Source organism: Chenopodium quinoa, unplaced genomic scaffold (assembly GCF_001683475.1).
Source record: "Chenopodium quinoa cultivar QQ74 unplaced genomic scaffold, ASM168347v1, whole genome shotgun sequence".
Classification (NCBI taxonomy): domain Eukaryota; kingdom Viridiplantae; phylum Streptophyta; class Magnoliopsida; order Caryophyllales; family Amaranthaceae; genus Chenopodium; species Chenopodium quinoa.
In genome coordinates, this window is record NW_018744311.1 from 2244462 (window position 1) to 2264391 (window position 19930).

General features: G+C 30.9%; 1 protein-coding gene across 5 annotated transcripts; it reads left to right on the forward strand.

Annotated features, from left to right (window-relative positions):
* The first annotated feature begins 5111 nt into the window (after positions 1 to 5111).
* LOC110696081 lies at positions 5112 to 10491 on the forward strand. Of its 5 annotated transcripts, none has more exons than XM_021873355.1 (9): positions 5112 to 5514; positions 6130 to 6248; positions 6848 to 6997; positions 7107 to 7212; positions 7357 to 7530; positions 7773 to 7920; positions 8733 to 8980; positions 9210 to 9302; positions 9786 to 10491. In XM_021873355.1, the coding sequence occupies exons 2-9, from the start codon at positions 6237 to 6239 to the stop codon at positions 9854 to 9856; spliced, it is 1002 nt and encodes a 333-aa protein (XP_021729047.1). In that variant the 5' UTR covers positions 5112 to 5514; positions 6130 to 6236; the 3' UTR covers positions 9857 to 10491. The 5 variants fall into 5 exon arrangements, with proteins under 5 accessions (XP_021729047.1, XP_021729046.1, XP_021729048.1 ...); XM_021873354.1 differs by having other exon boundaries at positions 6196 to 6248; positions 6845 to 6997; XM_021873356.1 differs by having other exon boundaries at positions 6196 to 6248.
* Positions 10492 to 19930: the final 9439 nt, after the last annotated feature.

Sequence of the window (19930 nt, forward strand, 5' to 3'; positions counted from 1 at the left end):
AAATAAAGCCCACTTTTCCCCTACCATTCATTTCTCTTCCCTTCCCCCTCTTTCATTCTCATTCCTTTCCTCCCTTCTTTGTTATACAAACAAAACACAAGGTTATTTTAATGTAAATGAACTTCTTGCTTATTAATCTGTAACATTTATTTTCCATTAATCTCCAACCAAGCTATGCAAAGTTAATTTCATACTTCATAGTATAATAACTTTGGTCTATTGTATTATGACACAAGTTATTCAATTACTAAATTTTCAAACAATACTTTGTATGTCTTTTGTCTTTACAAGTTTATAGAAATTAGAAACTTAGATCCTATGTCGAATTGCAATGAAAACTAATTTCAAATAAGACCAAGCATACTTATTAGGTTTTTGTTTAGGGATTAAATGTTGTCATAACATTATTCATGCAAAAAAGTATAAAGATAGAAAATCAAAAATAAAGAATGCTTAGAATTAAGTGATTCACTAATGTGTGAGCTCGAATGTGATGCCATCAATCTGTCAAATGCTATTAACAAGAGAAGCAATATAATGGGAGGTCTGTTTTCGATATGCTTATGGATGATATTTGGTGATTGAGTGATGAATTTGTTGGCTCTTTTTATTTTCATGTTAAAAAGGAATGGGAATGTTGTGGCACATTTAACAGCTAGAGTAGTCCTTGTTCTTTTAAGCTGTTTTGCTCTGCCCTGCTCAAAATCTGCTATGTTCTGCTGATATATACTAAGATTACCTACACATTAGTGTAAAAGTCGAGGTTATATATAAGAAAAATGCAGAAAACACAGGGTTAAAAACTCGTACTCCCTAGTCCCTTATTGATAATCCGGCCTAATTTAAGTCCTAAAATGATAGTCTCGTTTGATTTTTCCAACAATTATTAGAGCATCCACAATGGCAAACTACATATACATGTAGTTTTGGGTTGTCACGTCATAAATCTCCAAGTTATATGATTTAAGCTACAACCTCTACAATGGTAAGCTACATTATTCTTTTATAATAAATAAACTATAAAAAATAAAATAATAAATAAATAAACAAACAAATATATAAAATATACTTTTTTACATTCCTAGTTTCCTTTTTGGGTATTCCAAAATTACATTCCTCCTTTCCTTTTTTAGTAAGTGTTATTTTTCCAAATACTCCAAATTATTTCTCTTTTTCTGTTTTGTAATTAATGCTCACTCTTATTTTCTCATTATTACTTTCATATTCTTACTCTTATTTTCTCACTCCTCCTTCCAGAATCCTTGTACCTAAATTTAGATGAATTTGATTGGTTCTTAATTTTCCAATAGGAGCATGTTATTGGTCCTTTTTTTTTACAAAGGATTGATGACATAACATCATTAAATATTAATCTATATTTGTTTTATTCAAAAACATCATTTAATGTTTTGTACTTCCCATTGTGTGTTTATTGTTTTATTCTTAACTACTTTGGTGCCCATGCGATGCCCAGGTATTTATTAAATTTAAGATAATTTTTATTTACATTATGTAGTAGGTACGTAATAAAAACTAATAATAATATTTTGAATAAAATTATAATTCAATTTAATATTGGTATTTTATCGAAAATAAAATTATAAATTAACATTTTTATCCTAAAATTCTATCCAAATAGAATTCTAAACTATTTTTTTTTTTATCTTATGAAGTCTATTTTAATCTGTCCAACATGGCGCGACACTTGGAGAAAAGTTGAAACGCCAAGTGTCGCTGTCTCGTGACCTGGCTAAAAGTTTAGCTTTATATATTAGTTATATGATTTTTAAATTCCCATGTAATTTTACAAACAAGAATGTAAAAAAGGGACGGAGGGAGTACTACGTATTAAACAAATAAATATGATAGCATTGGGTAGAGTGAAACTACATAACTTTATAGAGGTATGTAGTTTGACTTATGACTTTTGGCTTATGACTAGCATGTACTCCGTAGCTAGTAATTATTTAGCAAGTCCTTTTACACAACCATTGTGGATGCTCTAAATATTACGGAGTAATGTTTTTTCTTAAAAAAAAAAAATCAAAATTCCCTTTAAATTGCATCAATATTTGTATAAATTTAGCTTCTCTATGTAAATTTAGTATTTCCATATACAAAGTATTTTTTTTATTACTTTCTCTCTCTAACTTTTTGTATACCCCACATAAATTTCCCTTTCCAACGTACTTTTAGTATTGTTTTATTTATATTTCTTAAGTTCGAGAAATTTACCGGGAAATATAGTAAATTAGCACCAAGACTTTAACTCTATGTTCAAATTACCCCCTTAACTTTTAATTATAGCAAATGGACCCCAACACTTAACATATCGTGCAACGTACATCTGAGCATCATTATTTAACAATAAATTCATCAAAACATGCTAATTTTTTGTATTAATAATAAGCATTAAGAGTATTATACATGCGTTATATTTCTTACCATTTCAATTAAACTAGCATAGTGCCCGTGCGATGCACGGTTTATAAATCAAATTATTAAACTCGTAGGAAAAATAAAAATAAAAACAAAGGTAATTCATTTACTATTAAAGGACTTGGTTACTAATGGTCAATAAAAAAAAATAAAAGAATGTTATTTGAATAATATTCTATGTTATTTGAATTTCTTTTAATTTTTTATAATGTTATTTTATTAATTGAAAAATAATTGAATAATACTCCACATAGCTATATAAGAAGTGAACATATTTATTTATATCTCTCGTTGAAAAAAAACTAAAATTTTCTTATCATACCATCCGCATCAGTAGCTACAATCAATCTTATATATACATGTTTTATTTACCCGTCGCACTCATTAAATCTATAGACACAATAATAACCTTATATTTGACCTACCAGAACATATGTTTTCCTAAGTTAAGCATTGTGCCAAAAACTACATATTATATAATAGTCATATACATAACCAACAGCTGATTAAATTAAATTTAATATACAACACAAATACTTTGTATATAGGTATGGATACTGATATATAAATAAAATATACGGAATATATATTACTAAGATTTATCCCTACCTTAATTATAAAATGGTTAACAAAACTCTTATAATAGTGCATGGACATTTATATATCTAAAAATGTTCTTTATACATATATTTTCCCCCATTTAATTTTAAAAGCATTAAAATTGTCTCTTGAATTCGCTAAATTGATTTAAAAGGTTATGTTTATTTCAATATTTAAAGCCATTTATTATTTTTATTTCCTTTTGTTTTAATTTTTCTATTTAGAATTTATTAGACTATTAGGTTTCAAGATCGAAGTTAATATCTTTTTGCCGTACAATCACTAAATCAAAGTTGCTCAACTAAAGTTTTGGACATTGCATAGCTACACAACATCCAACACATTTAATGATTATATGCAAATAATTTTAATAAAACTACGCATTCGATATAAGTTATTAAACAATTTAACTATATAACTATATATACATTTTGATAGGTTTATATCTTTCATATTAACAAAAATTTACAAATGTTATTATTATATTTTGAAAAAAAAAATTAGAATTTGGAGTTTTGTATAAGATAGATAAAGGATAAGTTAATTCCCGTCATATATGCATTGAGTTTTGGGTGTCTATCCGGTTCACCCTTTGGGCTAATCCAGATTTGAGGATCTGTTCTAGGCTATAAGGTTCCACTCCCCTTTCGATTGTTGTTGCAGGGGAGCAAACACAGGTCCTCTTTACCAAGTGTAGTCTCAATCACCACTACACCAACAACCAATCACTTGGTATGGAGGACACGTATTATAAAATATTATATTATATACATATACTTTTTTATATTGTAAAAAATATTATATTATATACACATATTATTATAGTTAAAAGTATTATTATGTATAAAACAACATAAATTATTGCACATGATTGTTGTATATCTAGTATAGTACATGAGCAATGCACGATTTTTAAATCAAAATGTTAGTTTTTCTAAAAAAAATTCATAAGTAATAGCATTGTTAATACGAATATTACAATTTAAAACACGAGTAATAGTTATAATACATTTTATATCTATCATTTTTCCGTCAAATGTCTAATTCAATTTAACATTTATTCTTCTTGTTTAGATTGGTTATTGGTTCAGTTTTTTTTTTTTTTTTTAATTGCAAGAAAAACAAAAGGTCATTGTAAAAGACATTGTATAGAAAATGAAAGGCCGATTAAAATTAAAATTTTTGTTCAAGATTATGTATTTTTTTCCAAGACAACATTTCGGCTCAGCATTAAGTATTTGTCAAGGAGTACAACAAATGATAAAAGTAATTTTTACACTATTTTGTATCTTTATCAAAAACTTTTGTATTCAACTTACTTGAATTGAATTTAGGATAACTTGTAGACTATTTTGGGTATCTTTTATCAATAAAGCATAAATAACTTTCATTCATTACAGGGTAGCTTTTATAATAGGTGCACAATATTTTATTGTACATCTGATTTTTTTAAAATGTTTGTATTGATTTCATAATTGAAGTCAAACTAAATTCTATCGATTTTATTTAATTTTCATAAAAAAAAAATAATATTAGCCTTTCAAAATACGAAATATTTGTTTTTTTTATTAGACCACTATAATCATATTGTTTCAAATTAGTTATTATTCTTAAATTGACTATAAATAAAGATTGGATAGACTTTATGGATTATTTGTAGTATTGGAAAGTATATATTTATTATAAAAAAATTAAATCAATATTTATGTTAGGAAATCATGAAAATCTTATACGTGGATATATAACTTGCTTTTATTGTTTGGAGTTTAACAAAAATAACTATGCTTGAATATGTAAACAGTAATTATATAGATATATTTTATACTTAAGATAAGCCAATGAGAGAGTGACATTTGTCATCCTCACATTGAGGCGCTTGTCTTTTAGTATAATATATAGATAGATAGATATATAGATGTGAGCAATTGAAGAGATTAATCAAGTATGATGGTTTGCTAAATTCCGTTAATTTTTTCGCCCTTTGTCATATTTCAGTGTCGATAATTTCTATATTTTATAGTATGTATTTAATATGTATGATAATGTATATGCACAGTATTTTGGATGTAATTAATTTTTTTTTAACTTTTTTTTGTCTTTTATTGGAGTATATTTTATGAAATTTATATATTTTAATGTGATTTTGCTCAAATTTGATGAATAGGTTTTGATTGCACAATTATATTAAGTTGTGGGGTTAATTTGCTACAAGTAAAAGTTATGGGGTTACTTTACACCTGCAATAAAAGTGTTGGGGCTAATTTGCTACTACACCCGAAATTTACCGGACTATTAATAAGGGACAGAACGGTAAATTTAATCTTTTTCAACTTAAAAAAAAAAAAAAAAAAAAAAAAAGGTTTATAGTACTTTGGTTGGAGTACTAGATTAGATTATGGCCTGGGTTCGCTACTACTGAGCTTTCATCTCTCTCCTCCACCTTCTTAATTCTTTCGACAAAATTTGCTATACTACGTGAGTTTTACACAATTGTTCAATTTCGCTAAATTATTGCTTTTATTTTTTTTATTTTGGCAATTTTGTGCTCAATTATTGAATTTTGATTTGGTGAATTTATAGCTTTCTCTATTATTTCTTTTTTTTTTGTTGCTGAATTATGTAATTTCATTTTTGTTATGAATTTTTTGGGTTGATTTATCAAATTTATTGGAAATTCAAGTAATCTTAAGTATTTTGTTTGCAGGGTTTAATTCAATTTAAATAATATAAGAACCAATTTGATTATTGGAGGGTGTTATATAGAATGTAAAAAATTAAAAAACGTTTGATTAAGTAATTGCATAAACTATGAGTTGTTCAATTTGCTTAGTTAAACTCATGTTTTTGTTGGAATTCCAGCTATTTTCTGTTGTGATTTAGAATGTTTGGGCCAAAAGTACATTGAATTTACTGACTGTTGGTTGATGTTATAATGCTGTTTCATATATTATGCTGCTACTTTAAGCTGTGAATATTTGTTTTGATCTTTTGATGGATTTATAGTTGCCTTATCAGTGGAAAATCGAATTTCCGAACTTTTTGTTAAATTATGATTGAAGTTGATTGGTGTTCTGTGACTGAAAATTTCAGAACAAAGCTAATCGAGGCGGTTTTGTATGCTGTGATTGATTGGTGTACTGTGACTGAAAATTTCAGAACAAAGCTAATCGAGGCGGTTTTGTATGCTGTGAAGGAAGATGAATGTGAAGGTACCTTAGTATGGAAGATGATTTTGTTATTTTCCTTGCTTTCAAATTCATTGTTGCCTTGAATCCTTGATGTCACTGTTTTGGTTGGTGGTGTAGTCTTTGACATGTTTAGAATTTAGAATTAGTTTGATGATGTAGGAAATTATTTGTGTTTTTGTAACTAGTAGCGGTTCTTGAGGAGTTGTTATGGCTTATTTTATCTGTTCTTTATTTATTGTTTTGTATGATGGTGGCACACATTAGTAGGAGAGAAATAGATAGAGATAAAAAAGAGAACATGTGATGGGGAGGGAGGGGGAAAAAAATGTTACCAATATGGCAATATGGATCTATAGCTATGAAACTTTCAAATTAGGAAATTGTAACAAATTAATAGAGATCGGAGGAAGTATGTAAATTATAGAATCACTTCACTTGTGTTAGTCATTGCTTGTCAAAATTGGTCCAATTACCAACCTGTTGTATTTTTATTCAACTTTGGATAGTTGCTGGAGCATCCTGATGGTTCCTAAGAACTTGTCATTTTTTTTTATATGTACTTGGTTGACAAATTAAATTTTTAGTATACAAATTACTGAACATGTTTAGTTTGGCAGAAGGTGCCAAAGAGGGAGGAAGAAGAACCAACCGAATCATTGCATGACCGTGATGGTCAGGATGGTTCCACTGCATCCGAGGCTCAAACAGACTCGCCTTCATCTCTCCCAAATGAGGGTCACCGGAAAGTGACATGTGAAGATATTAAATTTGTGAGGATGATATCTGCATCTATATTAATTTTGAAAAATTGGTAGATCAATGCCCCTCTAATCATTCTAGATGTTATATTTATGTTTACTCATTTGAATCTCATTTCAGGTCCAAGCCCTGATTGAAAGGTGTCTGCATTTGTACATGACTGAAGATGAAGTCGTAACCATGCTTGTAAATCAATTCAAATTAGAAAAACATTTTATAAATCTTGGTAAGGAAGTTCACTTAATGTTCATTAATTTTTTTGTTACCTATTCAGTTTTCCACTTGTTCAGTTGTCTGTGAAATGCTATACAAACTATATGTGGATGTGTCTACGTCTTGACTTTTTTTTTTCTTCTTTTTTTCTCCCCAGTTTGGCAGAGATTGGAAGAAGAAAATCCCGATTTTTTTAGTGCTTATAATGTAAGGCTAACTTTGAAAAAGCAGATCATATTATTTAATCAACTGATGGAGAAGCAGTTCCACTTGACAAAGATTAGAGATTTCCATAATTCAAAGCAGCCTTCACAAAATGGTCATAGTCAAGGTAAGATTTTGTAGATGAATCAACCTTATTCTTCTTAATAAATGCACTACAGCAGGAGTTCAAAGTACATGAAGGACTTTTCTATTATATCGAGCTAAGAAGTTCGTTTCCCTGTACATACCGCTAAAACATTCAAGGGGAAATTGAACCCTAGAGTAATTATAATCTTTCGTCAACTTGCCGTAATTATATTCATTTTTGCTAGACTTGTTACTAATTTCTTCTGTTGTTTGGTTCTGCAGTAAACTCGTCCTTTGGACATCTTCCCCAACAGCCTTATTTTCCATCTACTGGTGCTACAGATATGGATTCAATGCCGTATGGGTCTCCATATCATGTGGTAGATGGGGTTCCTGCAGTAGGCAACTTCAATTTCATTCAACAGAATGGGTAAGGAAACCCTTTATTAACCCAAATTCATAAGCACATGTGGTTTCTTTTTAATAATACCCTCTCTTCTTGATAGTGGTGTTTATTATGTTGCTTCTGGTTCCATTTACACTGAGAATGGTTCCATCAGTATTGTTGTGGCGCATCATGTCTTGCAATATTTATCAATAAAGTGTTTACAAGATAGTTTTGTGAACTTCATATGAATTTCTCACACTTCAATTGGCTTTTAATTGTATCAAAAAAAGTTGTGGCTATGAGGTTGTTTATTGACCTGAATTTTAATTACTTGGCAAGTTGGCATCTTTGAATCCCTACCTATAACTGCTATTAAAAATACCGGTGCCCATTTTGTTTGCACACTGCTAGAATGGTACTTCCTCTTGTAGGACAAGGCTGCATGTTTTACAAGGTTATCATAAATTCTAGTTTAGCGGCTGGGGTTAAGTCCATGAGTAGTTAGACGTTGCTGTTTGGAGAAAGAGGGGAAGGAAACCAGTTAACGAGGTACTGTTGGGCTTGACGGTGACAAATGCCAGTAATGGAAATTTATACATGTTGTTTGGTTTTGAACTTGATACTGTTTGAGGTATCATGCAACAAAGAGTGCAGAATTCTGCTATTGGCTTATTAATCCAGTTCTTTACTCTCCATACCTCTTCTTGAGGATTGTTGCATATATGCTTGTGTCTTTCTGTAGCTTTATCAAAAAAGTAACTGAAAGTGCATCATTCCTAGCATGTTTTCTCTTTTATTCGGTTGCTATATAAGTTATAATGCAGAAGCTTTGCACTTTTATGCCTTACTAACAGGTGTTTGTTGAGCAGAGAGGCTGCTAGTGGCAACCATGAGATGAATATAGAATCCTATGATCAAGTCTCATATGAACCTCATGAGTTTCAGAGATCGAGTGGTCAATCAATGGCATTTGGTGCAAGTTTTCATTCCAATATGTGCAACATCGAAGGGTTCCAACCTGCTCTGGATGGTGGTGGTGGAATATCTTTTGATAATCTTGTTTCACACCATAATTTAACAACCAATTTGACCAATATAGGAGGTGATTTGCTTTGCTTGTAGAAATGTATCTGTACCTTCTCACTTGTACATAGAGCTCATAAAAATGTTATTTGATCTTCTGATTGTATTGGTTTGATGTTTAAATGTCTATGCTTGTTGCTAATTTAACGTTACTGATAAAAAATAAGATTATCAGAAGAAATTGTTATACTGTAGCACATTTAGTTCTGGTATGTCATCTAATAATTTGTGTTTTTATCAATCCACAGATCTTGCAGCATTCCAGAGCAACCAAAGTTCCCTATTCCCAAATCCTGAAATAGTAGATATTGTGGGCGGGTCTCCTGATGAATGTGACATAGGTACTGTTTACTGCTTGTTTCTTTCCTCTCATCATCTGCTCCTGTAGAAACTCACTTATTTGGTGCTTAGCTTGGTAATATAATGTGCAACATTAATAGATCTAATTGCCATATAAAATCTGACCATACTGGCAATTGGATCCATTTAATGTTGCACAATATGCACCTCTACTTCCGCTGAGAACCCAAAAGAATAAATCCAAATAAAATAGAAGAGATGGATTCGAAAAAGTGAAGAAATTCACTTGGGCCAAAAGATAGTAAAGAAATTTTGGGGCGCTTCAAACATGTTAATTGTCACTGTTCGTAGCATCCTTTCTTTTTCTGAAAGAGTATCTCCAATAGGAAGATAAAATATGATGTTGCAGCTGGCAGCTTAATTATGTTCATAATGCTGTAATATTGTGTTTTCCTATCTCCATTTTTTACTTCGTTGTAAGTAATTATTGGAATTGTTCTGCTTATTTATTTTTTTCCTTTCAGCTGATTACTTCATAGCCGATGAAGTTCCCTATCCAGAACCCCTGTTTGGAATTGACAAAGGTGAATCATAGCTGGGTGATGATAACTGTACTGACCTCGCTCGTGACTGCAAATTACATAGGACTGGTATAAAAGTAAGAGATAATGACACCAGAAATCTGAATTGAGGAAGTGAGCTGTCAAATAGACAATCAACTCATTGTTGAAGAAGCTGATTAGCTGATGGGCGTTTACAAAGTTTTGGATACTTTCTATACTTAACTTCATAGAGCGAAGCTCTCATTCTTTGACAAGCTCGGCAATTGTATCTGATTGGATAATATGCTTGGTGTGTTCTTGGCTTTGCTTTCGTTTGAGGGGGCTGGGATGTCGAATGGTTTTCTACTCCTTTATTTTGGAAGTGATATGGGCTCGATTGTGTCTTTAATACGTAGTACTTTTTCATTGCCAAAATCAAGTCAGCCTAGTGAACTTTGAGAAGTTCAGTCATCTATGACCTATTTTGTCCAAGCTACAAGAAGAAACCTGAAACAGATTCAAGGGAACTGTTACACGGATAGGGTGTAATCTATAGAAGTCACATTTGTTTTTTTCCCTTAAAACAACTAATTGTTTATCTTTGTTGGTTTGTTACTCTTATAATCAAGGCTGGGTTTTGTGTATCTATTGTATTCAAGGAGTTCATTTGCAAGTTTATCGTTGCTTATTACATTGCTCCATGTTTGAGAGAGTGAAAACATTTACTTATAAAGTTATAATATACGAGGCGTAAATAGTTGATGGCATAAAAACTGTTTACAAGATACGGAGTAATACTAATGGTAACACCCTAATTATGTTCTCGGGTGCATAATATGTGTTTGTTAGTTTGCAAGACCAATGATCTCAACTCTATAGCTAGCTTGCGAGTTGCGACTCAATGTGAGTTTTTTGGAAGCTACTACAAAGAGAAAGCAAAGGGAATCGGATTCGTGCACCCTAGCGAAGGTTTCCATGTTTCATCACTCAACTTAATTACAATTCACTCATTTTATGTTGGGTGTTTTCTTTCCTAATTAATTGTTAATGAAGGTAGTACGAGACTACGAGCTTACTAGTTCAGTATGTAGTTCTTGTATTATAGATCTAGGAGAAGTCTACTATATTTGGTTATTGATTAAGGGGTGAACAGAACTAGTGGTGGATTTAGGATACTTCCTCCGTTCTTTTATTATAGCACCACTTGTCTTTTAAAGGAGTTTTACAAATATTGCATCATTTCCATATTAGGATAAAAAAAAGGCCTTGTACACTTCACCTAAATAAAATAATGTTCAGTCCGTCTTGTGTGCGGCCGGCCATACCGTGTGACCACTTAAAGTAACCCCTATAATATTGATTAAGTAACCCCTGTAATACCGACCGAGTAACCCTATAACACTGACTGAGTAACTCTATAACCATGGCAAAATAACCCCTGTAATACTGACCAAGTAACCCCCATTACACTAGCAAAGTAATCCCTATAACACTGACGAAGTAACTTTATAACAATGACGAAGTAACCCCTTTAATACTGACCAAGTAACCCCATTACACTAGCAAAGTAATTCCTATAGTGGCATATAAAGTTAAAATAATTTCATTTCAGCATAATTAATTTTAGTTCAGTAAGTTTAGTTCAACAAAAATAATTTCACTTCAGTAAAAATAATTTCGGTTCAGTAAATACTTAACATACCCTTACTTTTTTTCACACTTACGAGTATTATTTAGTTTTACATCACATGGATACTTTTATATTTTTACTTTTCTCTCTCTTCCTTTTTTCCGTTACCAAAATTATTGTGTCAAACTTGTAGGGTGTGCAATAATAAAAACAAACGGAGGAAGTACTAGAAGTTTCGTCCAAAAGTACCTCGTACATTTTATTTCAATTGCTCCATTATTTCTAGTATTGAGTATTGACAATGGAAATAATGTTAATAATCTAACCAATAATCTTTAAGATTTTGAATGGACTACGACTAGTTAAGACAATCTACGAGGAGGAAGTATTGCAGACAAGTCAATTACATGTATGTATCTCATTTTCATTTTCAATTCATATCAAGTTTTCAACATCATTACATCAAACACTGAACATATTACATACTGAAGAAAATACAGAATAGTCTTATTAAAAATACAAATAATAGATCTTTCAAAGCATACAAAAAACATTTATACTTGTTTGATTGACAGTGTGAAGATGTTCATGACTAGGGGTGCTAATTGAGTTGAGCAGCTCGCGAACAACTCAAACTTAACTCGGTCAAAACTCAACTCGAGTTAGCTAGACTCGAATTCGACTTGACTCCAGAGGTTAACGAGCACAAATTGAGCAAGCTCTAACTCGACTCAATAAGCTCGTGAGCAACTCGATAGTATATATTATTAATATAAAATTAATAAATAAAGTTATCATGTTTAAACAAATTTGACACTTAATAAGTGTTAATTTATATTATCAAAAGAGAAAGAGTAATTCTTTAATAATAAATATATAAAATAAAAATAAAACAATATCAAGTGAACAAAAATAAATAAAGGCATATAATTATAGAAGGGCAAAAAGTTTAATGAGCAGATCGTGAGCAGGTTTTATTAGCTCGAAACTTTAGCGAGCACGGATTGAGTAAATGTAAAAAGTTTTCGAGTCGAGTCATTCATAACTATTGATAGTTTGAGCAATCGTTTGATCAATTTGTTGACTGTGCACTAGAATCGTCGTCGTCCAGGTAGAAAACGTGCTCCCTTAATGAGAATAATCAATAATGTAACTTATTCTTGAGAGAAATTTCGATTACATGCATATTAGGTTAACTTAATTTTCAAGCTCTACTCGCATCAAATTTTTTCAAGTGAAAACACTGAACATTTTTCAGTATTCAAGAAAATTCGAAATAGTCTAATAATGAAATAATAAACATAGTCCTATGTATCCCCTCCCCCCCTAAAAAAAAAATAAAAATAAAAAACATAGTCCTATGTATAAGAAGCTAATATATATATATATATATATATATATATATATATATATATATATATATATATATATATATATATATATAGAAATGGGATCATATGAGACCACATCCCTTATGTGAGAACCCTATTATATGTGAGGACTAATTATAACCGTTGGATCAATTACATCCAACGACCACAATTAAATCCCGGTCAAACAAAACTACTGTGTTTTTTCTCTCTTCTCCTTCCTCTTTCACGCACTATTTCCTCTCTCCTCACAATTTCACTATTTTCTACTCTCTTTCTCTCTGATTTCTCATCACTACTCCTCCAATCTTCATCAATTGTTTTTCAAGGTGAGTTTATTGTTTATATTTTCGTGTTCATCAATTAATTTTAGGTCACATTCAGTTACATTTGTTGATTTTCATTTTGATTTTCGTTTGATTTTCGCTGATTTCAGCTCACACTGTTTATCAATTTCTGTCGATAATGTTTTACTTTGTTTTTTTCATTGATTTCAGTTTTATTTTCGTTTTTTTTAGTAGTTATCAAGTTGATTTTGCTTATTTTCGTTATTGTTCAGTTTTTTCGTTTTTTTTGGAAACCTACAATTCACTGATAATTTGTGCTATTATGTTCATTTTAGCTTGATTTTAGGTATTTTAATTATTTTGTGTATTTTAATTTGATTTTCGGTTTACTTTAGTTCTCAATTATGTTTTATTTTCTGGTTTTATCTTATTTTTTGTTTGATTATAGCTTTATTTGAGTAATTATTAGTTGATTTTAGTTTTCATTTTGCTTCATATGAGTAATTATCTTACATTTTCTTTGTTTTTTTTTGGAAACCTAGAAGTAATTGCAATGGATTCTGCAAATGTTCCTCAAGAAAATACAATGTATGTGTTTCTGCTCATTTTATTTTTATTATTTGAGTTATTATTATTTTTGTTGTTGTTGTAGATTAGTTGATTAGTTGTATTACTTGTATGGGAGTTCTTGTAGATTAGTTGATAACTTGTTCATTTTATGTTTTGTTGTTCATTTATGAAATATTAGATTTTTAATTGACAGTTACAAGCAATAAAAAGTTGTAGATTATGTTGGGAAGTAATTTTCAATACATCTAAAACTGCCACAGGTTAATACTTGTATGTGAAAGCAAATAGGAAAAAAAAACAGTTTAAGATGGGAAGTAATTTTCAATACATCTCTTTTGTTTGTCTTAGAAATTATCACAATCAAAATTCCCTGTGCAATGTTATTACTATCGTCACCACAAAGCTACCAACTTCGTTGTGTACTTAGTTCGGATTTTCACATTAGAAGCCAAGATACTGATAGTTAGAAGGCGTTTTACTGTTCGGTTTTTCACATCAGAAGCCTAGAAGTTAGTTCATTATGTTGCACATCAGGTCTTAAAGTAGATATCAGCGAGAAAGAATTTGAGTTTAAAAACAAGTTCTCTAACTTCTTCACAGCTTTGAAAGTAGTTGATTTGTTCATTTTATGTTTTGTTTTTCATTTTAGCACTAAGTATTTGCTCATTTGAGAAATGAGCATTTAAGTTTTGTTCATTTTGTTAAATTAGTAGCTAAGTATTTGCTCATTTGACATCAAGGATACCTATTTTGTTGAGCAGGACATCTGTTGAGACAAATTCTGCTGTTAATGTTGGTGATCAAGATGCAGTAGGGGCGGGACAGTTAAGAGTTATTGGTGGTGACCAAGATGCAGCAGGGGCAGCACAGTTAAGAGTTGGTGGTGACCAAGATGCAGCAGGGGCATCACAGTTAGGAGTTGTTGGTGGTGACGAAGATGCGGCGGGGCCAGCACAATTAGGAGTTGTTGGTCGTTCTACACAGCCACAATATAAAGGAATGAGTTTCAAGATAGGATCTTCTAATGACAAAGGGAAAATGGTTTTAAAGGACACATTAAAGAAAGAAAAACAGATGATTAAGGTAGTGGAGATGAAATCCAGCAATGAATTGCAAGTTTTGAAGTCAGGTAATGAAGTGGAAGGTTTGAAGTCTCACATTCATGGGACATTGCATAGTCGGATGTCACCCTCATCCATTGTTCAAGTTATGGAATCAGTTTTACTTTCACAAAATCAGTTGAAAGCAGTTAGGGATATAGGATTTGGGTCGATGGAGTTTTTGAAGGTGACCCAACTGCCTTTGCGGTTGGGTTTATGGTTGGTGCAACACTTTGATGCTAAGACGTGCTCATTAAATATTCCTGATTCTGATCCTTTCCGTATTACTGAAGACCATGTGCATGAAGTTCTTGGGTTGCCAATAGGGGGCATAAAGATTGATAAAAATAATTTTTCCAGAAATAAAAAAGTCATTCAACAATGGAAAAAGCAATTCCAAAGCAACTCACTCTCTATCAAAATAGGGGAGCTTAAAGAGTTTTTGAAGGAGCATAAGTCAGCTGGTGCTATGTTCAAACGGAACTTTGTAGTTCTTTGTGTGTCTACACTGATGGATGGTAGTCTTCTTATTTTTATTATGCTCATTTTACTTTCAATTTTCTCATTTTCAATTTAGTTTGCTCATTTCTATTTTATTTTGCTCAGTTAAATTTCTATTTGCTCATTTCTCTTTTGTTTTGCTCATTTTTTTGTCAGGGAAACAAAACATGAATATTAATTCTGATATTCTTACATTTCTTTCTGATGTTGATAAAATCAAGGACTTGAATTGGTCAAAGTATATCCTTGATTCTCTCGTGAAGGGCAAGCTTTTATGGGAAGAACGTCCAACTCGTTCTTTTCCTATGTCTTTATTGTTTCTTATGGTATTACTATAATTTTTGTATATTTTTAATGTAGTATTTCTTACTTATTTGTTGATTTTTAATTTACTAATTTTTCTTTTCTTACTTGTTTGTAGTTATTATATGTTGATCAATTTGTACTTGAGGAAGTTCGAGCTGCACGTGAAATTCCAATCTTGAAAGGGTGGACAATAGCTATGCTGTCAACACGTGAGAAATTGGAACTCTTTAAAGGGAGGCTTGGAAATATTCGTGCTAAAAAGCTTGATGCTGGTTCTTCTAGCATGACACAGCCTAAAATGGTGTTTAACTATAATTTTCTGTTTTATTTTTTTCCTTTTTATCCTACTTTTTTAACTTTTTTGTTTTTATTTAGGAAAAATTCATTCCTTCTGAAGTGGAAACTCAAGTAGTTGCCAATAAGGTAACCATATATACTGTAATATTCTTTGTTCTTTTTGGAAATGACCAACTAATTTTTGCTCATTTGTCTAATGAGTAAGCAATTACTTGCTCATATTTGAAATGAGCAAATAATTTTTTACTCATTTGACAGATGAGCAAATTATGCAATTGGTTATGTGTTATAAGTAAGCTTGGTTTATATTTGTTAGGATATTTGGTTTCAACTTGTTCTAACTTTCTTTTTCTTTTTTTTTTGTTTTGTTTATGTTTGACTTTAGGAACAATCTGATCCAATTCGTACAAAAAATGAAGAAAGTGAACAAGATCCAAAGAAGGTATTTATATGAGTTTTCTGGAAGCCAATATTAATTTTTTGTTTATTTTTAGAGTTCTTCTTAGTATGATGCATAGAGGCAAGTGGCCATATGTGTGCTTTTGCATTACTCATATGCATGTCATGAATATAGAAAAAGTATTTTATGTAAATGTTGGTATTTGGTTACTGCAATCTTGTGAAACTCATATATGATAAATATGTGGATATTTCTTGTGAGCAGGAGCATTATAGTTCTTAATTTTTTGCTCATTTGTCAAATGAGCAATTAATTTTTTGCTCATTTGTCAAATGAGCAAAAACTTCAATGCTCATATAAAGTTCAATTTGCTCATTTTTATATGACTTTGCTCATTCCATATCCACTTTACTTATTCCATATTTACTCTTCTCATTTATATTTATCTTATTTATGTATTTATTTATTTATTTATTTTTTTTACAGAAATGCCTTATGGAGCTTGCAACATCATCTACAAACCTGGTCTTGGCATACATGTATTTCAGTCAAAAACATGAAACTGCCATCAAGTATTTTCCAAACAACGAGAAGATACAAAATTTGAAGGAAGATGCCATGGGCATTTGTGATGAGCATAAGATGAGCTCCAAAACTTTGACTGAAGATAATACTCTTTCATTTAGCCAAGATGAAGAGTATTGGCAAGATCCAGCGGTAATTGAAGCTTGGGATAGGTTTTCTCAGATTTCAAGCAACAAAAAGCATGCTGAATCTTCATTCAATGCAATGGTTGTTCATCCAAATGAATCGGAACCCATTGATGTTACTAAGATTGCTTTTGAAAGTGTTCAGATAGCAAGTTGTATCCCTGATGTTGGATGTTCAGATAGGGCTGCTAAAAATGTGTTCAAAAAAAATTAGAGATTCAAGTTTCAAATCTGCTTCAGGACATTCACTTGCCAAAGGATCTGGAACTCCTACATTCAGTTTAGGAGTCTTTTCTAAAGAAACTAATTCTCCCCCTAGCAATGCGCCTACTGAACCTGTAGTTTCTTCTGTCAGTGCACAAGTTGGTGCTTCTGTTGCTGATGCTTCTCAAGCTGTTGGTGATGCTCTGATTGCTAATCCTCAAGATCTCATTTCTGATGCTCAAGAAGCTTTAATTGTGCATAAGAGAAAAGGTGATACTGAAAAGAAGAGTTCTATTCCAAAGAAACGCAAACCCCAGCCATCAGTGCTTCTTAGATCACCTTTTAAGTCCCGCATTATGATAATTTACAATCCATTATCACCAGTTCAGATGAGCGTCTTGAAGGCAATGTTTGCTGATGATAAAAATCGTTTGTAAGTATTTTTTTTATCTATAGAATTTATTATCTTGTACATTAACTTCCATTTGTTTTAGACATACTAACTTTCTTTATTCTTTTTATGCAGTGAACCAGTATTTAATGGAGAGAATGGTCTTGAAATTTTGAGAGTACATCTTGAGAATCTTTATAATAAATATAAAGTTGATACAGAGATCATTAATGCTTGGTGTAGCATTCTGAATTATAATGAGCAGTTTAGAGATCCAAATTCTCCTGCTCGTTTCTTTTTTGACCTTAGTGCTACCACTCTTTCATTTATTTTGTTTTTTTTGTTGTAATTAATTTTTTTTCTTTAACATGTAGGACTGTCTTATTCACTATGAGATAGATTCTGTTGCCCATCGGAATAAGATGTTTTTTGAGGTTGCTGAGAATTTGTACATGAAATCAGTTGTACCACACAAAGATATTCAGCTTTTTTTCTTCCCAGTTTATGAAGAAGATCATTACTATTTGGTATGTTTTAACACTACCACACTAAATGGTAATATCGAGCTTTTTGATTATAACAAAGATGCTGGAGATCATAAACAGCTTTTAAAACATTTGGTATGGCTTAAAAGTTAATCTATATTCACATTATGTTTGTTTCTTTTACTTGAATGATTAGATTTTATTATGTTTGCTTATTTGATGTTTTTGTTTTCAGAGAACTGCTTTTTTCAAACTTTATTCAATGTGAAGGAAATGTACAGAGTTCTATTTTGGCAAATGATATCAAGCGGATGGAAATTTCTGTGATTAATGGTTCATGGAAGTCTTCGGATAAAAATCATTTGCATTGTGGAGTTGCAGTGATGAGACTCATGGAAACATACATGGGTTGTGCAAAGTGGGATCCTGGTTTGAAGAAAAATAATGTAAATTCTTTGCTCATTTGAGAAATGAGCAATTAACTTTTTGATTATTTTCTAAATGAGCAAGAAATTACTTGCTCATTTATCAAATGAGCAAAGAAATTTTTGCTCATTTGACAAATGAGCAAGGATTTACTTGTTCAGTTCATAAATGAACAAAGAAATGTTTGCTCATTTCACAAATGAGCAACTAATTCTTTGCTCATTTAAGAAATGAGCAATTAACTTTTTTATTATTTGCTAAATGAGCAAGAAATTACTTGCTCATTTATCAAATGAGCAAAGTAATGTTTGCTCATTTGACAAATGAGCAAGGATTCCTATCAAATGTTTACTTTAATTTTGAGGTCTATGGTCCAATAATCTAGCAATACCGTAGGCCATTGCCTTACAAGTTACAACTGCAACTTGTGGTGTTACTTTTACATGTTTGCTCATGTTATTGAAATCTCCTTAATTGTATAGGGTTTGATTATGTTATTTGTTTTGCAGCTGATAATCTTGACTAAACTTCGTGAAAAGTACACCCTGGGAATAATTACAAGTGAAGTGAACACTATTCAATCTGTTAAAGAAATTGCTCAGAAGAAGAAAAAGCAAAGTAAAGTTTCTGTTGCTGACAAAGAAGAAAATGCTGAAAAAGAAAAGCCTGAAGAAGAAAAAGTTCAAGGAAGAAAGAGCAAAAGACTGAAGAAAGCTGAATGTTAGGGAATTAAATAGTTAGTAGTGATGATTTGTCTTTTTTGGTTTAGGGAATTGGGTAAATTAAGATTTTATCTACTTTTAAGTAGTCTTTGAATGATGTAAAACTGATTTATAAACAGATTTTACCAATAGAAGCCTACCCTTTTTTACTATAGTGATGATTATATTTGAATTAAAATTCAATCTTTTTTTTGTTTTTACTTCACATACCTTGTTATATACAACCGTTTTCATTTGAAATATTCGTTCATTTGTTAAATGAGCAAACAGATGTTTGCTCATTAAATGATAGATCAATGAATTCTTGCTCATTTGATAAATGTTCAAAGAATTTCTTGCTCATTTGATAAATGAATAAAGAAATGTTTGCTCATTTCACAAATGAGCAACTATTTTTGCTCATTTAAGAAATGAGCTTTTACCTTTTTTGATTATTTGCTAAGTGAGCAAGGAATTACTTGCTCATTTGATGATTGAGTAAAGATATGTTTGCTCATTTGACCCAAGGAGAGTTGATTTTGGATTGGGAGATGAAACAAGAGTGCAATTGTTCCAAGTTCATATAATAGCTAATTTGCTCACTTACCAAATGAGCAAATAATTATTTGCTCATTTGACAAAATGAGTAGTTAACTATTTGCTCATTTGATTAATGAGCAAGGAATTATTGCTCATTCGAGAAATGAACAAATATTTAGTCACTAATTTGAATATGTTCTATTTTCAAT

What these genes read in the sequence shown, in the direction of transcription:
- LOC110696081 (XM_021873354.1), top strand. An exon ending in AAAACATTTTATAAATCTTG is followed by an intron (nt 7,213 to 7,356) that starts GTAAGGAAGTTC and finishes TTTTCTCCCCAG; the next exon opens with TTTGGCAGAGATTGGAAGAA. An exon ending in CAATTTGACCAATATAGGAG is followed by an intron (nt 8,981 to 9,209) that starts GTGATTTGCTTT and finishes ATCAATCCACAG; the next exon opens with ATCTTGCAGCATTCCAGAGC.